General features: G+C 56.9%; 1 protein-coding gene across 8 annotated transcripts in view; it reads left to right on the top strand.

Annotated features, from left to right (window-relative positions):
• The window catches only part of LOC144940603 (protein 4.1-like), an 85,559-nt gene that overhangs the window by 4,224 nt on the left and 55,526 nt on the right, over nucleotides 1-25,809 (top strand). For 2 of the 8 annotated variants that reach the window (XM_078866835.1, XM_078866836.1), the window contains exon 1: nucleotides 17,757-18,097. The exons of 3 other annotated variants lie outside the window; for them this stretch is intronic. In XM_078866835.1, the coding sequence (XP_078722961.1) occupies nucleotides 17,858-18,097 (240 nt within the window). In that variant the 5' untranslated portion in view covers nucleotides 17,757-17,857. Of the gene's footprint in view, nucleotides 1-341; nucleotides 435-1,542; nucleotides 1,682-17,756; nucleotides 18,098-25,809 lie in introns of those variants that run through there. 3 more of the 8 variants (XM_078866840.1, XM_078866838.1, XM_078866837.1) reach the window with 3 other exon arrangements.

Raw genomic sequence — 25,809 nt, forward strand, 5'->3', positions numbered from 1 at the left:
CATCCCCCCTCAAACAATCAACATCGAGTATTTGGCTGATATAATTTTCTACGTGACCAGCCACTTCGTTGGGCTATCATTTGCGGCTTGGTCGCTTCTGAAAAAGAGTTATGCAGCTCAGTGGGCCTTTCGTGGTAAAATAGAAAAAAATTAGTTTATTTTGTAATCGTTTTAGTCTCGTAGCTGCTGCTGCTGCTGCTTTCAGGTAGCAAATGATTTTACACGGACCTTGTTGACCCGGGTTATGTCCGAGCCAATATGATTGCTCTTCTCCTCCGTCTTTACTTCGTCTTTCGAACTCGCCGATGAGGAGTCGCGTTTTGGTCTTGCGCTGAAAGAAGAGCAACTTCATTGACTGGCCGAGGATCACAGCGGGGGAATTGAGGATTGGACGTCAATCCGGGAGCCGGCGACGTAACGGGACCCCCTCACCGGTGAGGCGCGAGCACCTGGAGAGGTTGACCCGGGGAGGATGACTGGGGGAGGTTGACCTGAGGGAGGATGACTGGGGAGGTTGACTGGGGAGGTTGACTGGGGGAGGTGGCACGGTGGGAGCCGCACAGCTGCCGCTGTTGAGAGAGGGAGAGAGACTTGTTTGTGTTTGTCTCAAGGTCTCTAATTATATGGCCCGCAGGGTCGCGTCGCAGTGGCAACACTCGGGGCTCCACAGCAGGAAGGGCCTGGGCTTGATTCCCAACCCGGGCGCATCTGTGTGCGGTTTGTGTGGTCTCCCCCCACCCTGTTCCCTACAGTGAGTGTGTGTGAGAGTGTGTGAGTGTGAAGTGAATGTGTGTTAATATGTGTGAGAGTGTGTGAGTGTGAATGTCGTGTAGGGGAGCGGTGGTGTAGTGGTTAGTGCGCTGCGCTATGAACCCGGCGACCCGAGGTCGATTCCCGCTTACGGCCAACACCGGTGACGATTATCTGAACCGGTGCTGGGCCTCCCCCTAGGTCGACTCAGCCTCAAATAGCTACCCGGTGGTGGTGTGTAGTAAACATCGCCACTGGGGAGACAAAGGCGGCCGGGTGTGGTGCTGGCCACCGCACTGCCCCATCACCTGCCCAGCACCTGCCCAAAACCTGCCCAACACCTGCCCAACACCTGCCCAACACCTGCCCCACCACCTGCCCCACCACCTGCCCCATCACCTGCCCCATCACTTGCCCAGCACCTGCCCCAGCACCTGCCCCACCACCTGCCCCAGCACCTGCCCCACCACCTGCCCCATCACCTGCCCCATCACTTGCCCAGCACCTGCCCCAGCACCTGCCCCACCACCTGCCCCAGCACCTGCTCCAGCACCTGCCCAAGCACCTGCCCCATCACCTGCCCCAGCACCTGCCCCATCACTTGCCCAGCACCTGCCCCAGCACCTGCCCCAGCACCTGCCCCAGCACCTGCCCCATCACTTGCCCAGCACCTGCCCAGCACCTGCCCAGCACTTGCCCCAGCTGGCTGCGCTAGGCTAAGCGGGGCGCCTTTGCCTTTGCACGACGGCTGCGCGCCTCTCGGCAGCCACTGGGGGGCGCCGCTCTCCAGCCCCCCACCCCGCCCCCACCACCACCACTCTCACACGGCAGCAGCAGCAGGAGCAGCATCGTCTCCACCACCACCACAGCTGCTGTTGTTGTTGTGACCACCGGCCGCCGCCGCCGCCGCCGGCAGCAGCTGCAGCAGCAGGTAGGGAGCGAGCGAGCCAGGGAGGGACCCCGACCCGGTGCCGGGTCGGGGAATGAAGGCGGCGTCGGCCTCTCCCGCGCTCTCTTCCCCCTGTGCGCGTCCCCTGACCTCGCTCCCCACTCTCTCCGTGTCTCTCCCCACTCGCTCCTCTCTCCGTGTCTCTCTCCACTCTCTCCGTGTCTCTCCCCACTCGCTCCTCTCTCCGTGTCTCTCCCCCTCTCTCTCCATGTCTCTCCGTGTCGTCGCTCCGTTCCCGCGCTCTCTCCCCACGCCTCTCCCGCGTCTCGAATCTCGCTCCGTCCCCCCCTCTCCCTCCACGCCGCGTCTCCTCCTCCTCCTCGAGTGTGTGGGGCTCCTTCCCCTCTTCCCGCCTCTCTCTCCACCTCGTCCACTTCCACCCCCACCTCGTCCACCTCCACCCCCACCTCGTCCACCTCCACCCCCACCTCGTCCACCTCCACCCCCACCTCGTCCACCCCCACCTCGTCCACCTCCACCCCCACCTCGTCCACCTCCACCCACACCTCGTCCACCTCCACCCACACCTCCACCCCCTCGTCCACCTCCACCCCCACCTCCTCCCCCACCCCACCACCACCCCACCACCTCCTCCCCCACCTCGTCCACCTCGTCCACCACCTCCACCCCCACCACGTCGCCCCTCGTGCCGCGTCCGTGATGGCTGCGCGCGCGCCGCAGTGAACCGAGGGCGGTCTCCGTCTCCGCCGCCGCCGTCGCTGCTGCTGCTGTTGTTGTTTAGGCGGCGGCGTTACCTCCACGGCCAGCGTGTGGAGCACAAATCACGGCGTGGTTGGTGGTGGTGGGGGCGTGGGAGGAGGGGAGGGGTGCGAGGAAGGCCGCATCGAGCAGTGCATCGATGATGGCAGATGATGATGATGGTGGTGGTCGTGGTGATCGTGCCGTGCCGGCCTTCATTGGTGCTACTCGCTCACAGCACTTGCCCCCACAGTCTGTGCAGGACACACGGGGGAATATTTGCCTTTGGTGATGGGGTGGTGATGCTGATTGTAGTCGTAGTTGATGGTGGTGGTGATGGTGGTGCTGATTGTAGTAGTGATGGTGGTGATTGTAGTAGTGGTGGTGATGATGGTGGTGATTGTAGTAGTGGTGGTGATGATGGTGATAATGGTGGTTGCTGATTGTAGTAGTGGTGGTGATGTTGGTGATAATGGTGGTGGCGCTGATTGTAGTAGTGGTGGTGATGTTGATGATGATGATGGTGGTGTTGCTAATTGTAGTAGTGATGGTGGTGGTGCTGATGGTGATGGTGCTGATTGTAGTAGTAGTGGTGGTGGTGCTGATTGGTGATGGTGCTGATTGTAGTAGTGATGATGGTGGTGGTGCTGCTGATAGGTGATGGTGCTGATTGTAGTAGTGATGATGGTGGTGGTGGTGCTGATGGTAGTAGTGATGATGGTGGTGGTGGTGATGATGGTGGTGGTGCTGCTGATTGGTGATGGTGCTGATTGTAGTAGTGATGATGGTGGTGGTGGTGCTGGTGGTAGTAGTGATGAAGGTGGTGGTGGTGATGATGATGATGGTGGTGGTGGTGGTGATGATGATGGTGGTGGTGGTGGTGATGATGGTGGTGGTGCTGCTGATTGGTGATGGTGCTGATGGTAGTAGTGATGATGGTGGTGGTGGTGCTGATCGTAGTAGTAATGATGGTGGTGATAATGGTGGTGGTGATAATGGTGGTGATAATGGTGGTGCTGCTGATTGTAGTAGTGATGATGGTGGTGGTGGTTAGTGATGGTGGTGATAATGGTGGTGATAATGGTGGTGATGGTGCTGATGGTGGTGCTGCTCATTGTAGTAGTGATGATGGTGGTGGTGGTGCTGATGGTAATGGTGCTGATTGTAGTAGTGATGATGGTGGTGGTGCTGATGGTAATGGTGCTGATTGTAGTAGTGATGATGATGATGGTGGTGGTGGTGATGATGGTGGTGGTGCTGCTGATTGGTGATGGTGCTGATGGTAGTAGTGATGATGGTGGTGGTGCTGATCGTAGTAGTAATGATGGTGGTGATAATGGTGGTGGTGATAATGGTGGTGATAATGGTGGTGCTGCTGATTGTAGTAGTGATGATTTTGGTGGTGGTTAGTGATGGTGGTGATAATGGTGGTGATGGTGCTGATGGTGGTGCTGCTCATTGTAGTAGTGATGATGGTGGTGGTGCTGATGGTAATGTTGCTGATTGTAGTAGTGATGATGGTGGTTATTGATGGTGGTGGTGGTTAGTGGTGGTGGTGGTGCTGATTGTAGTAGTGACGATGGTGGTGGTGTGGTGCGTGCTGTGTTCGTAACCTCTCGCCGTGGCTTGCGTGCTGCCGCCCATCGATTGCCATCGGCTCTCATGATCCACTATCGTCATCAGGAGCCATGATTGATCCACTGCTGGTTGACGACCGCCCGTCCATTCCGTGTGAACCGAGGTCGGGCGCGAGTGGAACGGTCTGGAGTTCAAATCGGCCCATCATCCCTCCCGAACGAGGGTCGATAAAACGAGTACTGTACCACTTTGTGGCGAAATCAACGGCAGCTGTTCCGGGAATATACTCGCCCCCCGCCATGGGAATGTGGAATGTGCAAAGTGGTCAAATAACCCCCACGAACCCACGTGGACTGGCGGGGGGGGGACCCTCCGTCATCCAGCAGTGGAGTGACAGCAGCACTTGCGACATTTACACGGTTAAACTTTGAGAGAGAGAGAGATGCATGTATTGTATGTTCAATCAGAGTTGGCGAATCAGGGCGACTGCCCCGGGCCCCATGTTTTGGGGGGCGGCCCCACACTGTGTGCGATTACCCCCCGGGCTCCACTCCTCCCCCCCACCCCGCTTAACGACCACCCTTGTAATGACTAATCGCTTAATGACGGGCATCCATAGAGCCCAATGTGTAGTGTATAGTAGTGTAGAGTGTATAGTAGTGTAGTGTGTATCGTGGTGTAGTGTATAGTAGTGTAGTGTATAGTGTAGTGTAGAGTGTATAGTAGTGTAGTGTAGAGTGTATTGTAGTGTAGTGTAGAGTATTGTAGTGTAGTGTATAATATTATAGTGTAGTGTATAGTAGTGTAGAGTGGTGTAGTGTATAGTGGTGTAGTGTAGTGTATAGTAGTGTAGAGATTATAGTCGTATAGTATATAGTAGTGTGGTGTGTATAGTAGTGTAGTGTATAGTAGTGTAGTGCCTCCATAGAGCCCATTGTGTAGTGTTTTTTTACCCTTTTATCTGGCAACAAAACTGACACCTTTTTACAAGGAGTTTAGTGTGTATAGTGTAGTTCCTCCATAGAGCCCAATGTGTAGTGTATAGTAGTGTAGTGTATATTGTAGTGTAGTGCCTCCATAGAGCCCAATGTATTCGCTTAACGACCATCCCCCTGCTTACGACGGGCTGTTGTAGGTGCAGTAACTATTAAATAATGCATTGATTAACCACGTTTATTTTAATACTACGTGTATATAATGTTGTTAGTATCGTTATGTATTAATGTGCATTGTTTAAATATTATAAAGTACGTTTTTTGGGGTGAAAAAGGTGAAACTTTCCTTTATCGGACCGAATTAAGCCTTTAACGTGCATTTCCTAGACTCACTTAGTGACCAAATCACTTAACGGACGGTTTCGTGGAACCAATCACCGTCGTTAGGAGGAAGCCCGCTTCTACCGTATCTTGTTATTTACTTGGGAGAAATGTTGAGCAGAACGGTGCATTTTTCTATTTCGAGAATTATATTATTTTATTTTATTATGTTTTATTTTTATTATTTTATTACTTCCCTTCTACGTGACTTTACCGAAAGAACCAAGAAGACAGAACGGTGAAGTTTGCTTGGCCTGGCCTGGCCTGGCCACCGGGACTCTGCGTGCGTCCCGCCGCTCCGCTCTTCCTTCCCGTGCCTGTCCCTCTTCCGGCGCCTTTCCAGTTGAATCGCGCTGATCGCGACGCATCGCTGATGAGTTCTCCGGGCATCCAGACCCGGCGGGTCGATGCTGCGGTCTTCATGTGCGGTGGTGACGCCGTCGCCGCGTCGCGGTTAACGCGCCCGGACTTGCGATTGAGACAAGTCCAGGGTTCCGCGTTGCCCAGATGTTCGCTCCCTTGCCTCGTATGCAAAGAAGTTCTATTGGGACCTTGGCGCCTGCTGTATATTTGGAGTTTGCGTGTCTCTCTCTCTTTCTCTCCCCGTGTCTCTCTCTTTCTCTCCCCGTGATGGCGTGGATTTTTCTCCGGGTCCTCTGGATTTTCCCCGTCACATTTACAAAAGACGCGTTCAGAGTATTTTGCTGCTTTGGATTTCCACGTGAAAAGCCATTTAGTTGGGCGATCATCTGTGATGGCCTGAGTCGATTCTGAAAAAGAGCTATGTAGTTTAGCAGGGCCTTACCTGGTAAAATAAAAAATAATTTATAATTCATTCCAGAATCAGAATCTGATTTATCTGGAGATATCCGATGAGCTGTGAAACTCTTTTTCACAGATGTCCAGTTTGGGGAGCGGGGTCAGAAAGTTACAACAAGAAAGAGTCAAACGGTAAGCAAACCGCTACAAATAAATGAATTAACTGATTCTAAACTTTTTATTTTACTTGACCACGTAATGCCCACTGAGTCATATATTATTTTTCCAGAAGCGGCCACAAATGATAGCGCAACGGGAAGTGGCTTATCATCACGTGGAAATGTACAGCAGCCAAATACTCTGAACGCGTACTTGATAAGCGTGAAGGGAAAACACAGAGGACCTGCACAAAAATCCATGCGATCGCGGGGAGAGAGAACATGCCAACTCCAAATACACACCAGGCGTCAGGGTCCGGATAGAACCCACGACCTCCGAGAGATGATACATAATAAATAATATCTCTGGCAAAGTTAATCAAAGCTCCTCCTGCTGCCTGCCCAGCGGCGTGAATGGGTTCACCGCAGTGTGAGGGCCGATAGGCAAGTTGCGTATAGTGGGGCAAGGTGGTGGGTAACTCCCAACTCTTACAACACGTCTGGCCAGCATGCACGAGTAGGCCACATATCCCCTACGTGTGTACAATATCGTTGAACTTATTTCGCACCGAGCGTAGCCAGCCACGCTAATCGGAGGCTGGGTGAGCGTACGGGTCCGTGACTATGTGATTGTGTGAGTGACTATGCGAGCGGGTGAGTGACTGTGCGAGTGGGTGAGTGACTGTGCGAGTGGGTGAGTGACCGTGCGAGTGGGTGAGTGACTGTGTGAGTGGGTGAGTGACTGTGTGAGTGGGTGAGTGATTGTGTGTGTGGGTGAGTGACGGTGTGAGTGGGTGAGTGACTGTGTGAGTGGGTGAGTGACTGTGTGTGTGGGAGAGTGACTGTGAGAGTGGGTGAGCGACTCCTGTACGTAGCCAACCGTGCCCTTCTGAAGCTCCACCTGGCGGGGAGACCCCTTCCACCAGCGGCGGCGCGAGCGAGTCGTTTGCAGGGGCTGCGCCTCGACCTGGATGAGCCGCAGGGCGGTGGCGCTTTGCGAGGGGAGGTCATCGTCGGTGCGCTCTCAAGCCGCGGTGTTGGTGGCTGTTGTTGTTGGTGTTCACACGCTGCGTTTGCATCCTACCACACACTCGTCACCACAGCCGCGTGTACACGGCCTTGGTGAGTGCCGTCAAATGCTTCTTCATCCACTGCGCCGGGTGTCACCTGGGCCTCGTGGGTTAGGGTCAGAGCTTTAGGGGTGGTGTTGTTAGGATTGGGGTTCGGGGTAGTGTTGTTAGGGTTATGCATAGGGGTGGTGTTGTTAGGATTAGCTAGCGTTAGGTATAGGGGTAGTGTTAGTTGGCAGTAGTGGTAGTGTTAGAGTTGGGTGTAGGGCTGGTGATCTGGAGTTCGTGTGACAGAGGAAGGATTATTTTCCCAAATGGATCGTTAAGCACTCCACACGACACTTTACAGAATCTAGAGTGCATGTGGTTTTACAATTTGTGAATTCGACACGAGCATGCACCTGTGTGTGTGTGCGCGATTGGCGTGTGTGTGCATAATGTGTGTCATAATGTGGGTGTGCATAATGTGTGTTTGTAACGTGTGTGTGCGGAACACGTGTGTACGTAACGCGTGTGTGTGTGCATAACGCGTGTGTGTGTGTGCGTAACGCGTGTGTGTGTGCGTGCGTAACGCGTGTGTGTGTGTGCGTAACGCGTGTGTGTGTGTGCGTGCGTAACGCGTGTGTGTGTGCGTGCGTAACGCGTGTGTGTGCGTGCGTAACGCGTGTGTGTGTGCGTAACGCGTGTGTGTGTGTGCGTAACGCGTGTGTGTGTGTGCGTAACGCGTGTGTGTGTGTGCGTAACGCGTGTGTGTGTGTGCGTAACGCGTGTGTGTGTGCGTGCGTGCGTAACTCGGGGGGGTGTGTAACATCCGACGCGGTTTCCACGCGCCTTCATCCACAACGCTGCACCACCAACCCCTGTTAGCTCCCTCTGTACCCCCGGTTCAGCGCTTCAACTCAACTCCCACCACGTTTCTCTCTCTCTCACCGCGTCTCCCTCCCTGCGTCTCTCTCCCGCCACCGCGTCTCCCCCACCGCGTCTCCCCCACCGCGTCTCCCCCACCGCGTCTCCCTCCATCCAAATTGTGGAACCCTGGGGGCGGTGGGGGGGGGGTCTATTTTGCTTTTAGATGTGGGTGACCCGGAGTTGCATTCCGCATTGACATGGGGAACATTCAACGCAGTTCCACGAGATGAGGCAGCCTCACAGTCAACATTGGTGATACATTTACTTAACGCACCTTCAGCCAAGAAAGCCGTGCGGAGTCTTCAAGACTCGGTGTATAGGAGGGGGGGGGCGATGGTGCTGCTGCTGCCGTGTGATCCCAACTGAGTGATGTACTGAGTGATGTGCTGCTGATCTTTCGGCATCGGGAGGTTGTTTGGCCGATGCCGGTGACACCGTGTGGGTGGGTTTTTAGCTGTGGGGGTAAATCTGAGCGCCCGGAGGAAACCCACGGGGAACACGGGGAGAGGACTCACAAACTCCACTGGCTCACGTGCACTCGCACACACTCACTCATTCACTCGCTCACTCGCTCGCACTCGCACACACTCGCTCATTCACTCGCACACTCACACTCTCGCTCGCTCGCACTCATTCACCCACACTCATTCACTCACTCACACTCATTCACTCGCACCCATTGACTCACACTCGCGCACACACACTTGCTCATTCACTCACTCACACACTGACTCATTCACTCGCTCGCACTCGCACACAATCGCTCATTCACGGACTCATTCATCATACTCACTCGCTCGCACTCATTCACTCGCACGCACTCACACACACTCATTCACTCACACTTATTCACTCACTCATACACACGCACTCTCAAATGCACTCACACTCACTCATACACTTGCATTCATTCACTCACTCACCCAGACTCAATTCACCCACATACACTCATTCACTCACATTCATTCACTCTCACTCCTTCACTCACATTCACTCACACTCACTCATTCACTAACGCTTATTCACACACTCATTCACTCACGCTCACTCACACACTCATTCACTCATACTCACTCATTCACTCACACTCATTCACTCACATTCACTCATTCACTCACTCACGCTCACTCACACACTCACTCATTCACTAACGCTCACTCACACACTCATTCACTCACACACTCTCACTCACGCTCACTCATTCACTCACACTCATTCACTCACGCTCACTCATTCACTCACACTCACTCATTCACTCACGCTCGCTCACACACTCATTCACTCACATTCACTCACATTCACTCATTCACTCACGCTCACTCACACACTCACACTCAGACGCTCTGCAGGACAGGGGGAGAGCATAACACATTCTACACTCACAGGTCTCAACATCCCAGACCACAATCCCAAACTTCTCACACAATCCGGGAAACCTTCACACAGGAAGGGCAGTAGAGTGGCCAAAACGTTACCACTCATTTTAGACCAATCGGTCAAAGTCCAAAACACGATTTCCGATTTGTCGGCGTGTGCCCCGGATTAATAAACTACGGCTTTAGTCCGGCTGTAATGAAGTAACAGCCTTGTGTCATTCCACTGCCGGATGAAGGCCTCCCCCACCCTAGTGTCGGTCACGGGGTCGTTTGACTGTACTTCACCACGCTGGTCAATAACGGGTTGGCAGAGGGCGGCCCCCCGGGACAGCTTCGGGTTTCGAACTCTGCCGATGGTCGGTGCGATGCACGTGGCGGATGACCATGCGGTAGATTTCTTTAGCATCTCACTGCGACCGCACGTCTCGGGCAGGGCCGTTTTATCCAATAGGCCGCAGTAGGTGGTGTGCCTAGGGCCTACTCACCCACTCACTCACTCGCTCACCAAATCACCCATCCACCCCCTCACCCACCCACTCACCCACCCACTCACCCACCCACTCACTCACCCACCCACTCACTCACCAAATCACCCATCCACCCACTCACCCACCCACTCACTCACCAAATCACCCATCCACCCACTCACCCACCCACTCACCCACCCACTCACCAAATCACCCATCCACCTCCTCACCCACCCACTCACTCACCCACCCACTCACTCACCCACCCATTCACTCACCCACTCACCCACCCACCCACTTACTCACCCACTCACCCACCCACTCACCCACCCATTCACTCACCCACTCACCCACTCACCCACCCACTCACCCACTCACCCACCCACTCACCCACCCATTCACTCACCCACCCACTCACCCACCCACTCACCCACTCACCCACCCACCCACCCACTCACCATGGCCGTATTATCCAATAGGCCGCATTTGGCGGTGTGCCTAGGGCCTATGAAAACTAAAGGGCCTATGCAAAAACATTTTGACCATGTTTTATTTTGGTTTGTACCATAAAATGTTTTAACCAAGATATCTTCTGGAATAAATATATTTATATAGCAAGTATATATATACAAAGTACATACAAAGAGTCAGAGTCATGTCAATCGTTTGTTTTTTTCATAAGGAGAGGGAGAAATTAACGCCGGAGTTGAACTTTTCGAGAACATCTCTTCGCAAAATTAACAAATAACATCTTCACAATCTCATTCTCAAGAGGGAATAATATCAGTGCAAGGCAAGACAAGACAGCGGTGTTGTCCTATGGTTGATCGGAGACAGTTTATATTTAATCATCTTTAGCTGGGCAGTACCAACTGTACAGAGTTATCACTGAAGGCCAACAAAACAAGAACCTTAATCCGGCCCTGGTCTCGGGGTGCTCTGTAGGTGACGGCACGCACGTCGCATTGCCCCATCGGCACGGTGCAAGGAGCTTGCCAGCGCTCCCCGTCGGGCAGCGGCCACGCGGTGGCTCGGTGGCAGAGCGAGCGGCTCCCGATTGGGGGTCGTGAGTTCAAGCCCCGGTCGGGTTGGGATTCACTCAGCCCAACCTTCGTCACGCCGGGGTCGAATAAATAGTCGCTCTTTTTTTTGGGAGGCAGTCGACAGTGTTTGTCCTCCGGATTGACTCATCACCGCTCCCCCGCCTGCCATAGAAATGTGTAATTTCTATCCACAGGCTCATGAGGGCTGCAAACAGGAGATGAGCACCGATGCCTCGGGCGCTGATTGGAGCCCACTGGAGAAGGCGGGAAATTACTTGTTACGGTTTTTGTGGCTTTTGTGTTGCGTGTTATTCGGCTAGCCGTTGGTGAGAATTCCACTCATTGAGGTTGCAGAGGGGGAGGAGGGAGTGCTGTGAGAGTGTGGCCATGAGAAAGGGAGGAGGATGTGGAGAGAGAATGGGAGGTGGCGCTTGAATTATCATAAGAAGGGGCGATGGCAGCCGTGCTCGCACAATCGCTCCCCTGGGCCGTTTGCGCGGCTTTGTGGGCCGTGGAGATTCGCGCGGACGATGATGACGACGACGACGTCGGACGCCTGGCGAAGGGGGGGGCGTTGCCGCGATGATGATGATAATGAAGGTCAAGCGGAGGATATTGATGCGAAACTATCGTCAACGTCGTTGCGGAGATGGTAAACAACAGTGAAATTAATATACAGATGAAGCCCCTCCCTCATCCTCATAGCTGTCGTGCCACGCGTAGCACGCGCAGGCATCCCTCGTTTTTATGAAAAGGGGATCAGTTCTTTCAAAAAGCGCGTGCAAAGACGAAATTTCGTAAATAGAAAATGACTTTTCCCATTAAGTTAATATTTAAAGTTAGGAATGTGTTTTGGACTGTCATTCCAGCTCTGCTCAAAACCTAAAACTACACCCCTATCTCACTTTTTACAATACAAAGGAATTATAATAACTGACAAGTATTAAAACGATTTAAGAATATTAAGTGAAAAAAAACAATAATACATTTTCGGGTAACTAGCGACGTTGGAATGACTGGCAGTGTGATGTTGAGGCTTTGCCGTGACGCCGGCGTGGATCGGTGTCGCAGCCTCGTTCGATGACCTCGCGGCGCACGGGGCCGGAGTGAAATTTCGCGAACGCGGAAATTCGATTTCGTTCGGACGCAAAATTTCGTAAAACCCAAATGTTCGTTCACCCGGACAACGTTCGTTCACGTGGAAAGTTACAGCAGCCGAATACTCTAAACGCTCGTTTCTAAATGTGGAGGGAATAGCCGCAGGACCCGGCGAAAAATCCAAGCAGCCACGGGGAGAGAGAGAGAGACGCAAACTCCAAATATAGTGCAGGCGTCAGGGTCAGGATCGAACCCACGACCTGCTTTATACTGGGCGAGGTAGTTAACGTCTTGCCAACGTGATGATGATAAGAGAGAGACGCAAACTCCAAATATACAGCAGCAGGCGTCAGGGTCAGGATCGAACCCACGGCCTGCTGTATACCGGGCGAGGTAGTTAACATCTGCTAGCCGCCTCTGCCTGCGGAGTAGCAGCCAGACGTCCGCTTGTCGTGGTTGCTGAAGCGAGCGCCCCACGGGATTGCCGCACGTGCGCCCTGCGCTTATCGCGCTTTGCAAAGTTTGTTTTCAAATTGTTTACACTGGGGCATTTGGGATGGCCCAAATGGAAAAGCCCCACAGGGCCCCCCGACTGTAGAGTCAGATAGCGTGCTCCCCCCCCCGTGGCGACGATTTCGCCGCAGCATCGGCCTCGGTCGGCACGCAGCACGGGTGGGTGAAGTTAGAGTGGTCCGCAACTTCACTTGAGCGTTTGTTGATCCCACAGGTCCAATTCTTTACCACCGTTTTTGCGAAAAATCCCATTTCCACTGACAATTATCACCGCAGAAGCAAGTGCGCGCATGTGTGCAGGGAGCGGTGGCGTAGCGGTTAGCGTGTTGTCCTACGAAACCGGCGACCAGAGTTCGATTCTCGCTCACGGCCAACACCGGTGACGATTATTCGAACCGGTCCTGGGCCTCCCCTAGGTCTACTCTGCCTCAAATGAGTACCTGGTGCGCTGTGTGAACATCGCCACTGGGGAGACAAAAGCAGGCGGGCGTGGTGCTGGCCACCCACCCCCTCGTGTGCCACAGTACCGGCCTTCAAAGGTGCTCGCTAACAGCACTTGCCCCAACAGTCTGTTAAGGATATACGGGGGATCTTTGTTTTTGGTGACGCCACCGAGATGCGTGAAGGTGACGGCGGTGTCCTCGCGGCGTATCGACTGACGTGGCGCGCATCGTTCACCCCCCCCCTCACCCCTGGCCCTGCTTGGCCCCGATCCAGATTCAGACGCCTTGCCACGCCGGCGTATTTGTCTACGTACATAGAATTGCTTTGGCACTGTGTGTAGCCAACTGTGCTAATCGGAGGGGCGGGGAGAGGAAGGACAACAAACTAAACACAACAACAACAAGAAGCTGTTTTAAAGAAACGAGTTTGTCAATCTGGATGATGATTTGAAAGCGCACAGCTCCCAACGGCCTTCCTAATATCGTGATGAAGAGCGTTCCAGACGGCCGCGTAAGCGCATCCGACGGCGCCACGCGGTGCACCACGGTTCGGGTCAACGGCTCGGTACGGCAAACAACCGGTGGCAACCACCCGTGCCATGAGGGCCCGACTTTCGGCTCGGGCCGTGCCAGCGGGAGATGAGGGGCCTTAGTTGGTCGCATCGCTGCCCTGGTGCGGCAGGGCCGAGCGATCTCCAACCCCCCCCCTCCCCCACCACGTTGGGTTCGCGACGAGTCCGAGCGTTTCGTTGGCGATCGATGGGGAGGAGAAAGCCGCTCCTAATTAGCGGCGGGAGGGTGGAGGGGGGGGGGGGTCGGCGAGAGCGGTGCCGGGGTGGTAATCGGCCCCCGGCTCTCGGATCGGCTGGGTGGGCGAGGGACGCGTTGCCGGCGGCGGCGGTGAGCCGAGGTCAACCCACGCGGTGCCGCGTCAACTCGGCGGTCGGCGTTCCCGCGGAACCCCCCGGGTCTTTACGAATCCTAAACTTGGGTCTGGAGGGTGGGGGGTGGTGGAAAGATTTCGGGTCATTTAAAAAAAAAAATCTGTTTGCCGCTCGGAATGCTGCTGCGTGCCACAAGTGCCGCGCGGAGCAAGAGGAATTGACCGGGTCACCGGGTGTTCGGGCGCATTCGGCGGAGACGCTCCTCAAGGGCGTGGCGCGGAAACGTCGGACCTGGTGGCGGATGACGCTCGGCACGGCCGGCAAACGCGGGTCGTCACCGGGGTCGTGTTGGGGAGCGGTTGCGCCGTGGTTAGCGCACTACACCTCGAGCCCCCCCCCCCCGACGGCCAGAGTTTGATTACCGGGCCACAGCTCGCATGGCCGTCCACCGGCCGCCATCCCGCACCGGCAGACAAGACGGGCAGCGCTAACGCCGTACGGTGTGAACGCGAAGCATCGTCTCTCTGAGCTATTTCAAGAACAACTGCACGGCGCTGGTTAACAAGCGTCCCTTGTGGTGGCACGCAGCGCGCGCCCGCTGCAACACCACCCCCACCCACTGCAGCACCACCTCCACCCACTGCAGCACCACCCCCACCCACTGCAACACCACCCCCACCCACTGCAGCACCACCTCCACCCACTGCAACACCACCCCCACCCACTGCAACACCACCCCCACCCACTGCAGCACCACCCCCACCCACTGCAACACCACCCCCACCCACTGCAGCACCACCCCCACCCACTGCAACACCACCCCCACCCACTGCAGCACCACCCCCACCCACTGCAGCACCACCCCCACCCACTGCAGCACCACCCCCACCCACTGCAGCACCACCCCCACCCACTGCAGCACCACCCCCACCCACTGCAGCACCACCCACCCCCACCCACTGCAACACCACCCCCACCCACTGCAACACCACCCCCACCCACTGCAACACCACCCCCACCCACTGCAGCACCACCCCCACCCACTGCAGCACCACCCCCACCCACTGCAACACCACCCCCACCCACTGCACTGCCACCCCCACCCACTACAACACCACCCCCACCCACTGCAACACCACCCCCACCCACTACAACACCACCCCCACCCACTACAACACCACCCCCACCCACTGCAGCACCACTCCCACCCACTGCAACACCACCCCCACCCACTGCAACATCACCCCCACCCACTGCAACACCACCCCTACCCACTGCAACACCACCCCCACCCACTGTTCACGACCCTGTGGAGCCAGTGGCCGAAATTCCGCATTCATATGCCGGGGGCGAGTAGGGCTCCGTAGGTCTTTCCCGAAAGGTGCGTCTCATTTTATCCACTCCGGAGGGAGGGATGGATGATATGGCTGAGACAGACCACCCCCCCCTCCAACCGCGCACGGTTGGCTACGTGCGGTGCGCACGCTCGCTCTGCCACAGAGTCGTCACCTGGCCGGCTGTACAATCGGCGTCATTTTGGGCAAAATGACCGTACTTAGTGGCACATGAAGAAGGTCCGTTGCTTGAAACGTCGGCTATTCATATGTATAATGCATATAGACGTTTCCTGATAGGGCCGCAGTGTTGTTGACGGACGTGTGGGGTTGGTCGTCGCCTGTGCTTGTGCACCACTGCCGCCGTGCGGTTCGTGCGGGGCTACGCGCGGTGTCACGTGCGTCGCCGTGGGGTTCGTGCGAGGCTACGCGCGGTGTCACGTGCGTCGCCCCGGCGGGCTGCCGCCTCCTCGACAGCGATCCCAGCGGCCCCCCCTCCCCCCCCTCGTTACTCGTTAGGGGATTGCGATGTTTTTGTCGTGGGATTAAACCACCTTAGGGTGGATTAGCAGAGCGAGCGCCCGCGCCGCGACAGACGCAGCCGGCAAATTCCGCGGCTCGCTGTCCCCCCCCCCCCCCGCGCTGTACCCCCCCCTCCCGCGCTGTCCCCCCGTGCTGTCTCCCCCCCCGTCCCGCGCTGCTGGCATGGTAACACAACACCGAGCCCCGTGCACCGACCGGCCGGCAAGGTTCTTGCGGCTCCGTTGGTCGAGCCGTTCCGCACATTACCCCCGCGTCGGCGTCTCGCCCGTCGCCCGGGGTCACCCGGGGTCGCCCGGGGTCACCCGGGGTGGACCGACTCTGAGTCCGAGGTCAAGAGGCACTGCTTGTGAATTCTCTTGAGGTGACCTCAGCGGGGTGCCCGGCGTGGTGGCCAAACCGGGATTCAGAATTTCTCAAAACTCGCAAATCAAGCGCAGGGACTACATTTTGTTAATCTTATACAGTAATGCCTCGATGTATACGAAGTACGCAAAGTTTCTGAATTTACCAACGGGTTCCGTTCCTGAGACCCGTTCGTAAGAACCAGTGGCATCTACATCGGCAGAACATGAAGAACCAGTGGCATCTACATCGGCAGAACGTGAAGAACCAGTGGCATCTACATCTACAGAACATGAAGAACCAGTGGCATATACATCTGCAGAACATGAAGAACCAGTGGCATCTACATCTGCAGAACATGAAGAACCAGTGGCATCTACATCTACAGAACATGAAGAACCAGTGGCATCTACATCTACAGAATGTGAAGAACCAGTGGCATCTACATCTACAGAACATGAAGAACCAGTGGTATCTACATCTGCAGAACATGAAAAACCAGTGGCATCTACTGCAAAACATAAAGAACCAGTGGCATCTACTGCAGAACATGAAGAACAAGTGGCATCTCCATCTGCAGAGGAGGAAGAGGAGGAGGGGGCAAGCCACTCATGGGTTCCGCACGATCCAGCAGCGTTGCTGTTTGCAGGTGATTGTGACGAGCACAGTGAGTGTGACGCGGTGATTGCGCCGCATCGTCACGAGGCGGCGATGCACCGCGTGGAGATTCCCCGTAGAGAATCCCGCTCGTCGGTCGCACCGTGAGTGGCCTTGAAAGGAAAAAATACGTCACGGGCAGTGAGCCTTCTCCATAGCTCGTGAACGCTTTATTCTTCAGAGCACAACTTAAGGACCTGTTACATATATGACACGAGCTGAGCTGGCGTGTTGGCCGTGCTTGTGTCACCGCCGCAGAGCGGTGAAGGCGGCGGCGTCACCGGGCGACGCGCTCCACACTCGCGACCGGCGCTGATCGTGGGTAGCGCCGGGTCGGCTGGGCGAGGAGCGATCGCGAGCGGTGCGACGTGCGCTGCCGCGAGGGGCCCTTGTGCCGCCCCCCACTCGCCCCCCACTCGCCCCCCACTCGCCCCCCACTCGCCCCCCACTCGCCCCCCACTCGCCCTCCACTCGCTGTCGCTGCCACGCGTCCCCAGGAGAGGCCGCTTGGCCGTGTTTACGTCTCGTGGCCGCGGCTCCGCCGGCTGTTTGTGTCGGCCTCGCCCGCCCGGCTAATTGCTTCGGTCCCCTGTGACCTGTTGGCCTGCGGCGAGCTCGTGTTTACACACACACACTCTCTCTCGCGTGCGGGCGTCTTGACACATGCACACACTCTCTCTCGCGTGCGGGCGTCTTGACACACGCACACACTCTCTCTCGCGTGCGGGCGTCTTGACACACGCACACACTCTCTCTCGCGTGCGGGCGTTTTGACACACACACACTGACGTGCGGGTGGGCGGGCGGACGAGCCATGCCCGCTCGCCCGCCCACGCGTGCGTGTCCGGTACTGTCCTCGCCCATAGGCAGCAGCGGCCGGCAGCGCTGCACTCTGCATGTTTGTGGAAGCCTTTTGTTTTGTGTTAATCAAAGCCATCGGCTCTCTCTCTCTGGAGTGCACGTCCGGGCATGGTTCAAACGATTGGGACTCTACTCAAACCGGGTTTCCCCGCGTTGACCGGTAATCCGCATGCTGGCGCCGCCATCCAGAAACCGAGGCGGCCGCCCCGGTGGGCGGTGGAACGGACTCCGGAGTCGACGCGCGCGCTCGATGACATCTCCCGGCGCTCGCGTCAGGTCCAAGCGGTGGCTTCCGTCCTGAAACCGACGCTGGAGCCTGCGGCAACGGGTCACCGATTCTGTAAAAAGGTGACCGCTTTTTTGCAACCGGTCACCGTTTCACAACCCCCGTCGATGGTGGAGGAGTCGCAAAGGGGAGAGGGGGCCGGGAGTGAGGGAGCGTGGGAGAGGAAACGGGGAGGGAGAGTTGCAGGCTGACATCGTGCCATGAGAACAGGGTACAGCGTAGGATCGTGGGTGAACAAACGCAGTGAGGGGACTGGAAAAAAGGGGCGCATTATAGTTATTGGCGTGGTATTCACGCAATCGCGCACGCCGGGCTGTGACACGTGTTGTAAATCTGCCACATGTTTTCATCTGGTGCCAAGCCGCGCGCGCACTGTACGCGTCGCTTCGCCAATCCCCCCGTCCCCCCTCCGTTTCGTCGCCTCACGCTCTCCGTTTCACGCGCGCCGCCTCACGCGCCACTCTTTGCTTTGGCATTATTTTCCCCCCAAAGTTTTATTCCGCGCATGCCCTTTGCGCCGCGCCGCATCGTCGTCCGTCCATCGTTCGTCCGTCGTTCGTCCGTCGTCGCGGGACCGCTCGCGGCGCGACCCCTTGCGGCGCGACCCCTTGGGTTGGCAGAGAAACGTCCCGCAGAAGCGGACGTCACAAAGCCACCTCCGAGATCCCTCCGGTCCCGCACGCCGCTGCAGGGCGGCGGCTTCTCACTCGCCCCGCGAAAGATCACGGCGAGGTTCCTAGCGTGACGAGCCGAACCTCGGGACTTCTCAGAGCTGGAATTCAACCGAATGAAAGAGACGTTAATGTGGCCAGGGTCGTTTTGTCTGTTTGGTTCGAGTGGCCGTCGGTGGCCGTGCCGAGACTGCAGGTCACCGAAGCCGATTTAACCCACGGGCAGCCGCCAGGGGTCTCGGCGGTGCCGGATTTTCGCACTCCGCCCTCTTGAGCCAACCACCCGGCCCGCTCGCTGTTTCCTGTCTTTCAGACTCTCTATTCAAACTCGCATTTGGGCTTTCTGCCCGGAGAGCCCAGAGCCAGAGCGAGCGCGAGCCAGAACAAACAAACAAGCAAACAACAACAACAACTCAACTTGCGGTGTGCCCTTAGGAGTGAGGTTTAATCTGGGACTCGCTCTGTGATCATGGTGGCTTTCGCGCCAATTCAGAGTGCAGTGGCTCTTCATCCATTCATTCATTTGTTCGTTTGTTGGGTCCTTTCAGGAGGGAATAATGCCTGGGGCCCTCTTTCCGACTGAAGGGGCTCTGCCCACGACACTGGAGCGAGGGGGCACAATGACGCGGATGTTTTTTTTTCTTCTGCATTTGTCAAAGCAGTTTGGCCCCCTTCCGGCGATGCGATTCTCTCTCTCTTTCTCTGTCGCTCTCGCTCGCTCTCTCGCTCTCACTCTCTCTCGCTCGCTCTCACTCTCTCTCGCTCGCTTTCACTCTCTCTCGCTCGCTCTCACTCTCTCTCGCTCGCTCTCACTCTCGCACGATGTTTGAAAAGCAACGGAACGAGTTGATGACTGCGTGCGTGCGGTGATGTTTGGGGCAAGGGAGTTTTCGATGGAATCTGGCTTCCGCTGGATGGGCTCCGTTTGTACCTCCCCACGAAGGCATCCATGATGCGAGTGATGCACTGAACTTAACCGCAGTCACAATTAGACCGGCATAGACACCACGGACTCACGTAGAGATTCATGGACACCACGAACTCCCATAGAGACCCATAGACACCACGGACTCCCATAGAGACCCATAGACACTCGCAATCTTGATCCCGACCCTGACCCCTGCTGCTGTATATTTAGAGTTTGCGTGTCTCTCTCCCTGTGGTCGCGTGGATTTTTCTCCGGGTCCTCCGGTTTTTCCCTCCACATTTTTGGCTGCAGTACATTTTACACGTGATGATGAGCCACTTCGCTGAGCTATCATTTCTGATGGCCAGGTCCCTTCTGAAAAAGAGCTATGTAGCTCAGTCGGGCCTTGCCTGGAAAAAAATAAAATAAATGTTTTATAATCGTTAATTGCTGCTGTGTGATTCCAATTGAGTAATTTGCAGGTAATTTCTCATCACTGGGATGTTTTGGCCAATACCAGTCACGCCGCTGTGTGTCCGAGTTTTTGGCGCTGGGAGAAAACCCACAGCGGCAAAATTACAACCTCCACGCAGCATGGTGCAGGCTGTGGGTCTACCGATGATCGTTCCAGGGCGACGTGGAGGATGGGACCTGGCTCACTAGGGGTGGTGGGGTGGGGGGAGTGGTTCTCGTGCCCACACTCGGGCAGCGTCTCTGGAGACCCCCGGCGTGGGCTCGGAGGTGCGTTCTCTCTCTTGCGGCACGCTCGCTCGGAGAGCCCGGTTCAAAGGTTCCCTTTCAACACGACGCCGCCCACGCACGCACGCGATGGCTCGGATGCGCCGTACGTATCAAGCGTACGTAGCCAACGGCGCCAATCGGAGGTGCGGGGAAAAACGACAAACTAAACAACAAAGTAGTTCTGAAGAAATTAGTTTTTCAATCTCGTTGATGATGTAAAAGTGCATAGCTCCCAGTGGCTTCCTAATATCGGATAGAAGAGCGTTCCAGACGGCCACAAAAATCTGAAAGCGCCGCACGATGCGGTGTCCCATCTTTGTTCGTTGGTCAACCAAAAGCCGCTGCTACCGCCGCTGCTGCCACTGCTGCTGCGAGGTTGACCGGAGTTTGCGTGGCGGTTTGCGCTCCTTGACGAACGGGCAGCGTTGTCTGCGTGGGGGGTCGTGCGTGCCGGAACCCCGTGGGGTCGCCGAGTTCCAACGCGGCGGCTCCCTGCCGCGTGCGTTGTTGGCAGAACGGGGCCAGAGGCACGGCCCCCGCGAGCGGTGGCACTTGCCACCGCTTTTGGCCTACGCTTCCATCATCGGCTGGATGAAGGCCAGGCTTTGGCCGCCCCTCCCGCACCCCCCCTCCCCCCTTCACCAACCCACCCGCACTGACCGGCATGGTGAAGTACGGTCAAACCCCCCTTGACAGACGCAGCATTAGCACGCCTTCAACCAGCAGTGGGTTGACAAAGGGCTGTAAACGTCACGTCAGTCTTTAGGCGCTTCCGCCGATGGTAAGATCATCTTGCCCTGGTCGGTCGAGGTGCGTGGCAGGGCACGGCCGTCCGGGACCTGCGTAGCGTGAGTTTTCGTGGAAAGAGAAGCTCCGAGTGTGGTGCAGCGAGCTTCAACGTGTCAGCGATTGTAAGTCGGTGGTCACGGCTTGGTGAAGCCTTTGTCCAGCGGTAATCGACCATGGCTGCTTCTGCTGATGATGATGTAGTCGGGTGGCTTGATTAAGTGTGTTTCTTAAGTTTGTACGGCCAGGTGGTGAAAGAAAATTAAGTTGGAACTTTGTAAGCGAGCGAACGAGCGGCGCGGTCGCCTCACGGATCGATCCGACTGCGATCGGCGGAGCCGTGGACGTGAGCCGCGAGTGGGTGGCTGTATGAGTGAATAGGTGGGTGGATGGGTTGGTGGGTTGGTGGGTGTGGGGTGACTAGTTTGGTTGGTAGGGTGGGTCGCTGACTGGCTGGGTGGGTGGCTGGCTGGCTGGCTGGGTGAGTGGCAGGATTGATGGCTGCGTGGCTGGCTGGCTGGGAGGGTGGTGAAGCCACGTGATAAGAATAATTTAACGTGACGCAGCACGCTTGATTGGCCATGGAATGGACCCCATTCTCTTCTGCGGGGGTCAAGGGTTCACAGGATCGGCTCAGTTTTGTTTATTGCGCCCACGCCACCACTGCCGCCACTGCCGCCGCCGCCTCTATGAGATGAAGTCTCCCCTCACCCTCCGCCACCTCACCCCCCCCCCTGGTGACGAAGTGAGATGCGAGTGAGTGGTCAGAGTCGGGGGGGTGGTGGTGGTTTTGTGCAGCTAAACGATCCCCCCCCCCGAACCCCGCTCTCGATCCGCCGCTCAACTTGCCGCGGTTGTCCCGGGACGGAGCGACGCCTACCGCTGTCACCGTCGCGCTGCGCGGTGATTTTGGTGTTCACTGTCCCAATCCAGCAGGGCCGCCCTGGCCGGGTGTGAATTACCACCGCGTGCCGATTGTTCCGTGGCACGAGTCCTTGTCCACAGTCGGTGAGTTTGCGGGTCCCTGTGGGAGTCTGCTGATCCCTGTGTGAGTCTGCAGGTCCCTGTGTGAGTCTACGGGTCTCTATGGGAGTTGCCGTGTCACTGTGCGAGTCCGCGTACCTCCCTGTGAGTCTGTGGGTCTCTACGTGACCCGTCACTCAGTGGGGCGAGTCTCAGCAGTGACGGGCCAAGCGTGGTCTCCAGGATGTTCGCTCAACTCGTCAACGCTCTGAACGAGGGCCCCCACTTTTGCGTGCGCGTTACAAAGCCCCCCTCCGCCCTCCTTAGCCCCGATGACAGACGGTAGGCACGGCTGCCCCCCCCCCTCCCCCCGTGCTGTGGTGAAAGGGGCCGCTCGCCGGGGTGGGTGAGAAGCGCCGTCCCTCCTGCCACCGCTCCCCCCCCCCCCGCATTGCCCCCACCACCGGCCGGGTTGATTCCGCAAAGCGAAACACGGCAGAAAAATCTCGGTAATCGTTTGACCGGCGCTCGAGTAGGAACCAGAGAGACGCCCCCCCCCCCACGGCCGAGACCCCCCCCCCCACCCCCCCGGGCCGACATTAAGAGACGTGAGCGGCGCCCTGAGAGCTCGCGACACCGCCACGGGAGACGGCGTCTGCGGAGCGGCGTGACGAGTCGTTGAGACGGAGTTCCGTGCCCCCTCCACAGGCGCCTCCTCGCCACGCGTGCCTTTCCCCTCCCGCGCCTCCTGCGGCTCGGCTCGCCCGCCCTGCCCCCCTCACGCCGGGGCCGCGGCGGGGAGAGAGACGATCGCCGAACGCATTGCCCCCCCCACCCCGGCCTGCGAGCGACGACGCCCTTTTTGGGTTGACTCACGTCGACGGTTTCCGTTCTTGGAAGTCGCGCCGAGACGTTGAAAACGACTTTCCGTCCGTCGGATACCCACGCCCCCGGCACACGCGCAAAAATAGACCCACGGGGGCTGCTGCTGCTGCTCGTGCCAAACTAAAACTATAAACTACTTGAGTTTTTTACCTGGTAAGGCCCGCACCGAGCTATATAAATAGCTTTTTTTCAGAAGCGACCTGGCGATCACAAATGATAGCTCAACGTAGTGGGCTTATCATCATCATCATCGCGTGGAGATTTATAGCAGTAGCCAAATCCTCAAAAAAGCGTGACGTCGATTCTAAACTTGGAGGGGAAAAAACCGGAGGACCCGGAGAAAAATCCACTCGACCACAGTGGAGAGAGAGAGAGACACCGCAAACTCCCGATATTCAGCAGCCGTTGGGGTTGGGATCGAAGCCACGACCTCCTGTATACCAGGCGAGGTGGTTAACATCTCCCAGCCACCGCGATGGTGCCCGTTGCGCCGGGCACGACTCGGCGGGGCCGTTGAGATTTCTTCGTCTTCCGAGTTGACGTCCGAGGTCTCGCCGGTGCTGCTCTCTTCATCGCAAAGCGTTTGCCAATTGACATTCCGAACCAGGGCGACGGGCAGATGTTCACTGTTTTGTTCTGAAAGCAGCTTAGGGACACACACACATGCTCACGTGCACACATGCACGCACACACAAACAAAGACAAAGATCTCCCGTACAGCCTTAACAGACTGTTGGGGCAAGTGCTGTTAGCGAGCACCTATGAAGGCCGGCACTGCACACGAGGTGGTGGGTGGCCAACACCACGCCCGCCCACCTTTGTCTCCCCAGTGGCGATGTTTACACACCGCACCAGCTACTCATTTGAGGTTGAGTCGACCTGCAGGGAGGCCCAGGACAGGTTCAAATATTCGCCGACTGTTATTGATTGTGAGCGGGAATTGAGCTCGGGTAGCCGGGTTCGTAGCGCAGCAGCGCGCACTCACGCAAGCACACGCATCTGCCGCTAACGCAAGCACACGCATCTGCCGCTAACTCGGCGGTCACGCTGGATTCGGGCGGTGGGACGGGCTTCACCAAACCACCGCCGCCACAGTGTTGGCGGCGGCGGCGCCGTAGTTCCCCCCCCCCCCCCCCCGGGCGAGAGGCCAACCCCCCCCCCCCTCCCCCCCCCACGTGTCGCCGTGCCGGCTGTCCCCGCAATGTGCCGTGAGCCGAGGGCCGCCCCGCGCCGAGCAGCAAACGATCTGGCAAGTCTTCGCGTCATTCAGACCTCCCATCGCCCTACTCGGCCATACGACATGACGGCAGTCGTGCATTCGCCGCCCTGGTTAATACTGTGGCGCGCGTTAACCATGGAAATATGTCATTTGGTATGCAGGGGATCGTGGGTTCGATCGCGACCCTGATGCCTGCTGCTGTTTATTTGGAGTTTGCGGTGTCTCCCTCCCCATGGCCGCGTCGATTTTTTTATTTTCCCCCTCCACAACGTCACGCGTTCACAGTATTTGGCCGCTATAAATTTCCACGCGTTAAGCCACTTCGTTGAGCTATCGTTTGTGATGGCCAGGTCACTTCCGGAAAAGAGCTACTACATAGCTCAGCGAGGCTTTACCTGGTAAAATAAAATTAAAATAGTTTTAGTTTCCCGGGCAGTAGCCGTTGCGCTCTGAGAGTGGCACGAACGCCCACGCGCGCTCGCTCTCTCCTCACTCGATCGTCGCCACACGACGGCAGCCACCGCCGTCGGCGTCGTCTGGAGGTTTCCCCGTGTCACGGCAGAAGGAGGAGCCTTCGTGCCGACACTGATTTTCAGCAGATGCAGTCGTGTTCTCCTATCGCGCGGTGGTAGTAGTTGTTGCGTTCCTGAATAAATAATATATAACATAGGGGGTAAAGCGCGGTCCGCAATAACCCCGCGGGATGCGTACGCCGGTCGAGCAAAGACCGAAGGTCGTGGGTAACTTCCCGAAGCAGAATCCAGCAGCATCCCAATGCCTTGTATGACGATGATGATGCGACGCGTTGCAACGCTCTATCCAATTCGCGTCCCCGTTAGGAAAAAATGTTTTCCTAAAATGCGATCATCATCATCGCGTTGTATCCGATTCGCGTTGTGAAAACCACGCGGTGTTATCGGAGAACGGACTGCACCTCGAGAATCACGACATCGGAAACTTTGGTGCCCATCGGTGCAGTTGTGCGAGCGAGCGAGTGCCGCGGTACCCTCGTCACGGTTTGATGCGAGACGGCTGTGGCCCACGACTAACGGCGGCACCGCGGATGTGGTGGTGGTGGAGGTGGTAGGGGGGTGGTGGAGGTGGTGGTGGAGGTGGTGGTGGAGGTTGTGGTGGAGGTTGTGCAAATAAGCAGAGGTCGCGTGGCGAGCCGCGAGCGAGTCCGCCGAATGACCCGAAGAGAAAGAGGAAAACAATAATTAAAATCTAATTTCTAGTAACGGTTTGTTTCACCTGCTTAATCATTAACCGCGGTTAGCTCGAGGCGTGCGCTGACCGCGTGGAATCACTTGCGCCGCTGGCGCCGCTGGCACGACTAAGAACCACCGTGTGCCCTTGCACGGAACCGTACCCTGGAGAAAGGTCAACAGTGACGGTCGCATAGAGACCCATCGATGCGTATCCGAGTCCCATAGACTCGCATACAGACCCATCGATGCGCATCCGATACCCAGACTCACACAGAGACCCATAGACTCGCGTAGAGACCCATCGACTCGCATGGACCCAGAGACTCCCGTAGTGGACCCATCGACTCACATAGACCCATGGACTCGAATAGAGACCCATCAACTCGAGTAGAGA

Source organism: Lampetra fluviatilis, chromosome 23 (assembly GCF_964198595.1).
Source record: "Lampetra fluviatilis chromosome 23, kcLamFluv1.1, whole genome shotgun sequence".
NCBI lineage: Eukaryota > Metazoa > Chordata > Hyperoartia > Petromyzontiformes > Petromyzontidae > Lampetra > Lampetra fluviatilis.